A 9,457-nucleotide genomic window follows, 5' to 3' on the forward strand; every position below is an offset into this window, starting at 1 on the left:
CGCCTTCCTGTCCTCCACACCAGAAGTCGCGTCGAGCAAGGTTAGCGTTCTCTCTCTTCGTACTGTATTTTGTTTCATATTTTTGTGGTTTAAAAAAAAAAATACATATGGTTCAGAACGGATTAACCGTAATTACACTGAACCTTATGGGGAAATTTGATTCGGGACGCGACACGAATTAAGTTGGTGAACCGAGGTACCACTGTATACTGCTACTTATATCTATTGTGAGGAGGGTCGGAAGTCAATCCTTTTTTTTTCTTTGCTTTTTCTTTTCTTTTCTTGTTTTCTGCACTTCTGCCCTTGACTACTTTTTTTCCCCTAATCTTTCTTCTTTTTACTTTCTATCTTTAATATTAGTTCTTGTGAGTTTTTACTGTTTCTGTTTTAAGATTCAATAAAGTTTTAAAACAAAAACCTCTTCAAGGTTTACTTCATCTTTCAAGCTTGTGCCTCACCAATTCCTATGAGTAATAGCTAAATGGCCAAAACTGCCAAAGGGGGCTGACCACAGAAGTGTATTTCCACTAACTTCTTACCTCTTTTCTCTAAAGAGCCTCTAGTTTAATTTCTGAGGAACTAGTCCCCACCACACATCTAGCGTTCTTTGACATTTCCTACATTTCCTCACCTGCTGACCAGAATCCTGGAGCCGGGTACAGATGCGCTGCACAAAATCGGGGTCTCCCAGAAGACTCAGTGGGGCACTCAGCTGTACATGCGCAGGATCTGTGGCATCTATGAGGTGCTGCCACTCTTCATCACTATCCAGCTCCTACAGAACAGGAATGTGTCCACAAGGACCATAATGTTCTGGAAGTCAAGAAAAAAACCCCTCTCTGCTATTATGCAAAGTGCTGGGGTACATAGAAATGTGCTTACCTCAGCCTCCAGATCTACAGTGTCGATGCTACGCCTGCCTTGTGCTTCTGCTCTGCCATTTATTGGCTTCCCTTCTGGGAATTCCTGCTCATAATCATGTGTAATCCTGTTCTCTCTATCCATGAAGAAAAAGGATGATGACTGAAGTGAGACTACACAGCAGAGAGCTGTCCTTACCTCAGCTCCAATACCTAATTCTCACCGCGGTGTAGGAGATGGTTCTTCTTGCTCCCATTCTGCTCCTTCGTCTTCCAGAACACGGGGCCTCTGTTCTCCCGAGCCAGAGGAGACCTGACGCCCTTCTCTGGCATCTGTCTGAGCTAAGCCGGCTTTCCATGGATGGCTCTGGCCTCCTGGGGCTATTTCTTCTTTCAGAGGAGCCTTGGATTTCTCCCTCTCCTGTAATAGGCAAAATCACATAAGATAAGGTAGAACTGTAACAGACTGAGAGTTACCATATGAAAAGAACCATTGCCAAGGATTACGTAATATGCATTTCACCTTTTTCTGAGCCTCCTGGGCCATCTTCTGACGTGCCTTCTTCAAAATCTTTGACTGACCACTGTGAGGGGCCAGGAAATGTGCCTGTTGGTCTTTCAGAGCTTGTAATTCAGGGGTCAATTTGCTAGTGAAAGGGTTTGTAACACCCTGTTCTGTTGTATCGTTGATCACTGCAAAGAAGGATCCAGGTCAGTAGCCAGATTTCCTTGGACTGTATATATCAAAGCAGATACAAAAGCAAGACTGAGGGGAGGTGGCAGAAAGCACAGGCACAACACTTACCTGTCACCTGTCCGGCAATGAAGGGATGATAGAGTAGCTCTGGCCAGGATAGGCGCTGACGAGGATCCTTCATAAGGAGGCCTTGCAAGAAGCTCTATAAAGTGATGTAATATATGAAAGAGGCTCTCCTGATTAAACTGGTGGATATGCCCAGAAGAGCCTCAGAACCAGTGTAACTTACTGGTCTCTACTGGGTAAGTCTCTGTAATCCAACCATATATAAGGCTGTCATGAACACAAGACATCTTGGAATGTTGCTTTTGTTTCTATGTTTAAGTTTCTAGTTCTCAAGGTTTCAGAAAAACCATGACTTAAAAATCCTGCTGGTCTCAGCAAAATAGTGTGCTGAAGTACACTATTTTGCAAATGAATTCTTCTCTTAGTCTTATCAATAAAAAGGAAGAGGTTCATATATTTGGAATTGTTTGAAATAGCAACAAGAATTAGTATAACAAACTTGTAATTAATAACCTGGGTGGCATCAAAACCAAGTACTTCAAGGTAGCTTGAAGACAAGAAATAGCAGAGGCTAACCTATTAAAATACTGTTTAAAGTCTTCATGTGGGCTGAACACAAATAGCGAACAGTGAAAGTAAGTGAAGAAACCAAGTGAGAAAGCAGTGGGGCAAAGGGAATATAGGAAATGTTTGAGTGTAATAGGGCATTGAAAGACTAAAGGCTCTAGGACGGTGGCTTCCAACCTTTTTCATCTCATGGCACACTGACAAGGTGCTAAGATGCACAGTTGCACATTTCATAGGCGGGACTTCCAGGTCACAAAACTGGAAGTCCCACGACATCACAGATTGCTGGGACCTGGGAGGAGACAAGGAGGCAGTCTGACCCTTGTGATGTCACAGAGGTGGGGTTCTGGCTGTGTAGCTGCACAACACTTCTCATCATTTACTTATGGCTCACTGATGTGGCACACCTGTGGACCTTACACAGCACACAAATGTGCTACAGCACAGCGGTTGAAAATCACTGCTCTAGGAGAAAGAACACACACTTTCATGTATAAATCAACCTTAATCTTACTAAGTGGAACTGGAAAAAAAAATAAAGTGCTACCTTAAAGTGGGGATTCATGTTTTTTGGCCACTTGATTGGGTCTTTGATGATAAGGCTGACCAACTGGAAGATGCTATTGGTGTAGAAGGGTGGGGTCCCCACATACAGTTCATACAGAATGCATCCCACCGACCAAAGGTCAGCCGTGTGGTCGTACGGCTTCTCTTCCACAAGTTCAGGAGACATATAAAGTGGAGTGCCCTTGATAGATGTCAGTACCATGGTGTGAATACTCATTGCACGGGCAAACCTTCCAGAAAAGAAGAAACACAACCAAGATTTTTCAGTGCCAAGATCGGGAATTGGAAAAGAAGGGGAGATCATATGGTACCTACCCAAAATCACAGAGCTTGATCACACCCCCTTTTCCCAGCAGGATGTTCTGGGGTTTCATGTCACGGTGCAGGATCCGGTGGGAATGCAAGTAATAGAGTGCAGAAACCAGCTGAGCAGCAATAACTTGCACCTGAAAGAGAAATTACAATCCTAACCCTGAGTAGTGGCTTACTTACTATGATGAGAACATCTCCCAGTTCTAATACAATGCCTTCATATCTTTTACTACCTCTGATGATGATTTTTAATTATGAATCTAAAATCTTCCCTAAGAAACTATAAAACCACACAACTCTATCTATATTACCCTATTTCCAGGCCAATCATGGCCTCCTAATTAGAGGCTTGCTCTCAATATACATTGCAATGTGGTTTTGGGGATTTGGTATAAGGAAGCAGCTTGACATCACAGAATGTACCCTAGTGATACTTCTCTCCATGCAGGGACATCAGAATTCAACCATGAACGGCTGACAAGCATTCGCTTGAAGATAAAATACACAGGCTGGATTTATTCTTTATGAATCCACACCATATTCTACTAATTACTACACTGTTATCCAAATTAACCTCATTATCATTTGTTCTAGTATTGTTCCTGGTAAAAGCCAGATGAATGGACAGCACTGTCTTGGATCCTCATTGTTTATGTTTTGCAGAGTAGGACAACTATTACCTGCCTTCCGTCTTGTGACTCCTAATCCATTCTTCACAGATGCAACAGACTCATGCCATATACACAGGCCTAATAAAGTCTGCCCCCTCTACAGCTGTTATTCTTCCCATTCTGTAACATTTCTCAGCTTCTGTGCCTATTTCTCCAGTCTAACTCTTCAGGCCACAGTTACCTGTTCCTCAGGCAAGTTCCCATCATCTTCAAGGATCTGAAAGAGCTCTCCTTCAGCATAATCTGTCACCACAACCACCTAGCAGTCAAGAACCAGAAAAGAAAGCCAATATGAACATTCACAAAGAAGGGCAGGGAAAGAATAACACTATGATAAAGTTTCTGCACTGATAGCTCAAAAGATTTATTATGATGCTTTATGAACATGACAGTGCATTCCAAATATTGATAAAATTAGTATCATGCTATCTGTATACATTTTAAAAACATTACAGCCCATTTCAATTTGTATTCATTCTTTTGTAAAATTTCTATACTGGGGTTTATCACCCCCCTTTTTAAAAATGATGTGCTAGCAAAATATTTGTAATGTCTGGAATAAAACAAATACATTTTAATTTATGTAAAAAAATAAAATAAAGAGAGCCACTCTGGTGTAGCAGTTAAGATGCTGGACTAGAACTTGTGAGATCCAGGTTCAAGTTCCTCCTCAGTCATGGAAGCTCACTGTCACTCTCTGCATAACCTACTTCAGAGATTGTTGTTATTGTTATGGGGAAAAACTGAAGGGTTTTATTTGCTGCCTTGACCAAAAGTAGGCTAGAAAACTAACACACCCACACATATATAAAGCCATTATCAAGAGGAGAACATTCAACAGACCTATAGATGTGCTTTGATCTGATTTTCAAAGGTTCTTAGGGAGTATTCAAAAATCTGTTAAGGAGGTGTGCTGGGGCAATCTTTGAGATAACCATGTGTTAAGAAATCTCAGGAAATTAATTGCCAGATGTAGCTTAATTAGCCAGTAAGCCTGGAATGCCAACCTACCCATTTATATATAATTTAGAATGACTTCATGTTCTTATTTTTATTTATTTTTTATATTTTTATACCACCATTCCCCAATGGCAATTCCCAGTGATGGGAAAAGATAAAATACAAAAGCATAAAATCAAAATAAATAATCAGTCAAAACCATAATAATATAGTTAGTGCAATGGAAGGAAGGAAGAAATGGTGGACTGAAGACGGCTCCATGAAAAGTGGAGCTGACAACCATAGCAAAGAACAAAGAGCTGTTGAGTAAACTGGTTCTTGGAACCTCTCTGTACATAGAGAGGATGGGAGATTGCCCACAAGTGCTCTAGAAAGTTGTTCCTCATGAGGAGACCACAAGACAGCAGTCTCAGGTGGGTTTTGAGTACTGGGAGACAAAGGAATTTTGCTCAAACCACAGTTGGTGCCTTTAAAAGGACACTAAGTTTGCATACTTTCTTTTCTAATCACATTTGGAAATTGCTTGTTAACTTCTTTTCAGCTGTTAGGAACCTGTGGATAGACTGTGTCCAAACGATGTTTTGGAAGAAATGGCAGAAGAACAAGTTTTATCTGACAACACAGAGACAGAGTCGTCACTGGAAGTAGATCTACAAAGGGCAGGCTACAGGAATGACATGGGAAAAGGTGCCTCATTGGATATACAAAAGAAATTGGTTGATGCTTTAAAAATCAAAAGGGAATTACAAATAATAAACCAAGAGAGTGGCCTGGATAATTCTTATATATTGGATTTACAAAAGAAGTTTATTAAAGCTTGGATGAATCTTGGGAGAAGTGGCAAAAAAGAAATGAAAAGAAATCAAGTTCTGCAACATTAATGAATGGACCAGAGATTAAGATTGTTAGAAATAAAAGGAAGGAATTTAAAGTTGGTTTATTTGATCAAGGTTAAAATAGATATGTTGTTATTTTTGGCAACCCTTAATGGACTTTTGCTGACACCAGCACTGAAATGACAATGCTTTATGGATTTGTTTATAGTTAAGAGGTAGGACATGGGATGAAGAGATCATTGGCTGTAAATTAAGAGGAGGTGAAAAGTTACTAAAATTGTTTATATTTGTTGTGATGAAGGTTGGAAGTCACTTTTTTATATATTTGTTTTCTCTTTCTTTACTATATTCTTTCTTTTCTTTCTATGCTGTAAGTTTTTTTCTTTTTCTTTTCCTTTGCACTTTTTACTCTTTCTTTCTACTTTTTTTAGTTTGTATTAGCTTTTATTATTGCAATTAAAATCTTTAATAACATTATTTTTTTAAATAATATAGTTAGTGCAATGTTGTCTGTTCATTCTCCTAATAACGAGGAGAAGGAGAAGAAGGAGAAGGAGAAGAAGGAGAAGGAGAAGGAGAAGAAACAGCAGCAGAAACAGCAGCAAAAACAGCATCTGCTGCTGCTGAAAAACAGTGGACCACCTAGTTAGCTGCTGTAAGAAGATCGCACAGACTGACTACAAACAACAGCATGACAAAGTAGCAACAACGGTGCATTGGAATATCTGCAAGAAATACCATTTGCCTGCAAGCAAGAACTGGTGGCACCACAAAACAGACAAAGTAATAGAAAATGAAGAACCTAAAGTGCTCTGGGATTTTAGAATTCAAACAGACAAACACCTGCCACACAACACCCCAGACTTAACAATTATTGATAAGAAAGACAAAGAAGTCTGGATAGTGGACATTGCAATACCTGGAGAATAGAAGAGAAAGAACTGGAGAAAATCACAAAATACAAAGACCTGCAAATAGAAGTAGAATGACTATGGCAAAAGAAAGCAAAGCTAGTACCAATAGTTTTAGGTGCCTTAGGTGCAATCCCAAAACATCTGGAGCACCACTTGAACACCATTGGCACTGACAAAATCACCATCAGTCAATTGCAAAAGGCAGCTTTACTTAGAACAGCCTATATCCTGCGATGGTACCTTTAACACCATCAAACAACAACATCTGCCTATCCCAGGTCCTTGGGAAGGACTTGATAGGCGGATAAAAATGCCAAATACAGTCTAAACATCTGGCTGACTGTGTGACCAACCATAATAATAAATTAAATTTATATGCTGCCTGACTCCCAGTGACTGAGCAGTTTACAACTATTAAAACATTTAAAAACAAAGAACAATACACAAAACACAAATGACCTCTGGAGCAGTTTAGTCTTTAATAGCTTCCAAAAGGCCAACAGTGAGAGCACTAGCCTAATTTCCAGGGGAAGTCTCTTCCACAATATGCGGCCACCAATGAAAAACAACTTGTGGGATAGGGGAACATTAAAACATATTGACAGCATGTGTACCCTGGGCAGGTTGGGCAGCTGTTTCTAGATGGAGAGAGGGGTCCTATAAGTATCTAGATGCCAAGTCACAGATCCTTCCTAGTTTAAAACTAATCCTGAGAAACCTACTGAGAAACCTACTGGTAGCCATTCCTCCTAGATCCTTACAAGGGGAGCATAAACCATACATCCTTGACTTAGTTGAGCAAAGTGAAGTGGCTTCATTGGAAAGTGAAGTAGAAATTCATATGCTCTAGGGGCCTTCCATATTCTTGGAGAAGGTCTACCTATGTGAGTGGTAAGAATCGACATTGATTTGATGGCACATAATCCATCAGAAAGGGCCTTCCATATGGTGAGCAACACACACTTTTTCCTATCTCTCCTACACTTAAATTTAAGGTAGTGTTGCTAATATGTTTTCACCTCTTTATCAGTTTCAAAACTGTCAAGCATCTGGATAATGTTGGGGTGATGAAGTCCCCTCATGATCTCAATCTCTCGCTGCAAATTCTTCAGCTCTTTCTGTGACCGACCCACTTTAGGAATAAACTTCAAGGCCACGACCTGTAAAATTTTTAAAAAGAAAAAGCTGGGGAAACATGCTAAAACACAACTTGCCTTCTTTCCCAGTTTTTCTGCCACAGGAGTATTATGTCTGGATTAATATAGCATGGTATCCCATAATGTGATTTGTTTGATTTTGGCTTTGCATGTTATGGGAGCCCAGATAATTGTGGCTTAGTCAACAAAACATTGCTAATCAGAATGAGTGAAAACCCTAACCCACTGAAAGTTCAGCCTATTGCTGAGGGCCATTCTCCCTTTTCTCTTTTGCTCTTACCTGTGCACTATATTTGCGACGTCCTTTATAGACCCTTCCAAAAGAGCCTTCTCCAATCATTTCCAACACATGATACCCATCCATAATTGGAACGTATGGAAAGGGATGACAGTGTAACCTGTTGAGTGTAGAAACAGAATCTTAGCTCCTGCAAGTTGGGTTGTCAGTACTTCCTTCTGCCACCTTCTAGAATTGACCTCTTTCTTTCTTTCTTTCTCTAATAATTATCTTACATTTTTTCTTTTCTGTTCTGGATTTCTCTAACTTTCTAAAGTTGTCTCCATTCCAAATCATGCTATATTCCACACACCTCAGATTCTTCCTGTAACAGAGAGCTTGATCCTTTATTAGATCTTTGCTGAGCAACAGTGGCATTACCATGTTTCTCCATTAACTGGATTCTGCAAGAAAATCTCTCTCTACTGCAATTAACAGCATGAAATTCTACGACAAGATCCCTTCTCTGGCTTACATTTGGCTCCTCTTTCTCACTGAAATTCTGATCATTATTATATGTACTATATCTTTCTTCCTGACCTTTGTTCTGGGATCCTTTTGATTTGACAGTGTATCTTCCAGTTTCTGGAAACTTCATAGGGTTCAAATCCACTCCCATTAACAGTTCTAAAATACAAGACAAAACCCATAGGATTGGAAAACTAAAGAGGCCAGTAACATTGAAACAGCTTTGATGGGATGAATTTTCATACCATATTTCTTTGGGGCACAATACATTAGTATAAGCAAACAAAATCAAACTCTTCTGGCTTTGCTCATCCTTCAAACTGGAAAGAGAGAGGCTCTCTTGTGACAGCCCCTTAGCAGCTGCTTTTAGAAGACCCAGGGAAAGCTGTGAGAATCTATTGATTGCATTTTATTTTAGTTGTACATTCTGGTACCTTTGTCTTGTTTTTATCTGATTTATTTTTTTGTAATTTCATTGCCTTATAGTTCACATTTTTAATCAGTACTCCCTTCATTGAATTTCAGTTACTGCACAGTTTCAACATGAAATAGTCCTCCCCAACTGCACCTCTTCCCCCTAATTTTTATTTTCTAACACGCTGCTCCGACACAGCACAGTGACGAGGGGCTTACTCTCCAGTAAGGAGGTAGGCGATGACAACTGTAGCTGCTGCCAGGAGTTCCTTTGGCTTTACCCCATTATGCTTAGGGCTGTTTATTTCCGAAATGTTTGCAAAGATGCATTAAAACGGAAAGGCTGCAATCCTACACTCAGTTAACCGAGAGAACATTCACCGACTGCTGGGAGCTTACTTCTAAGTACCTGCGCAGAGTGCGCGGCTAGTGTTTCAAATCGCAGCAAAAGGTTGGGGCTGTTATCCCAAAGCCTTTCCCTTCCCTTCCTTTCCCTCCCCTTCCCTCGGTCCGTGTCCCGCTACACCGACCGGTCTATCCCGCGCGCTTACCAAGGGACTTGTCGCGAGGAAGGGAGCAGAAGTCCAGCTCCGGCACTCCAAGGGCGGGGGAAGGAGGGAATCCCGCACGCTGAAGACGCCCGTTACTGGCCAAGCGTCAGACGACGGCGTCGCCAACTATCGCCTAGCAA

The 9,457-nt window shown here is 40.7% G+C and overlaps 1 protein-coding gene across 1 annotated transcript in view; it reads right to left on the reverse strand.

Annotated features, from left to right (window-relative positions):
- STK36 (serine/threonine kinase 36) overlaps positions 1-9,449 on the reverse strand; it is a 29,051-nt gene extending 19,602 nt beyond the window's left edge. Inside the window, exons 1-12 of the mRNA XM_025163623.2 lie at positions 9,318-9,449; positions 8,425-8,511; positions 7,888-8,005; positions 7,470-7,610; positions 3,922-3,999; positions 3,073-3,203; positions 2,738-2,987; positions 1,666-1,759; positions 1,384-1,553; positions 1,085-1,281; positions 883-997; positions 632-775 (exon numbers count right to left, since the gene is read on the reverse strand). Coding sequence (XP_025019391.2) covers positions 632-775; positions 883-997; positions 1,085-1,281; positions 1,384-1,553; positions 1,666-1,759; positions 2,738-2,987; positions 3,073-3,203; positions 3,922-3,999; positions 7,470-7,610; positions 7,888-7,971 — 1,404 coding nt within the window. The 5' untranslated portion in view covers positions 7,972-8,005; positions 8,425-8,511; positions 9,318-9,449. The remainder of the gene's footprint in view (positions 1-631; positions 776-882; positions 998-1,084; positions 1,282-1,383; positions 1,554-1,665; positions 1,760-2,737; positions 2,988-3,072; positions 3,204-3,921; positions 4,000-7,469; positions 7,611-7,887; positions 8,006-8,424; positions 8,512-9,317) is intronic.
- Positions 9,450-9,457: the final 8 nt, after the last annotated feature.

Source organism: Python bivittatus, unplaced genomic scaffold (genome assembly GCF_059951505.1).
Source record: "Python bivittatus isolate LINGU-HERP-01145 unplaced genomic scaffold, Pbiv_v1 ctg000480_np1212, whole genome shotgun sequence".
NCBI classification, from domain to species: Eukaryota; Metazoa; Chordata; class Lepidosauria; order Squamata; family Pythonidae; genus Python; species Python bivittatus.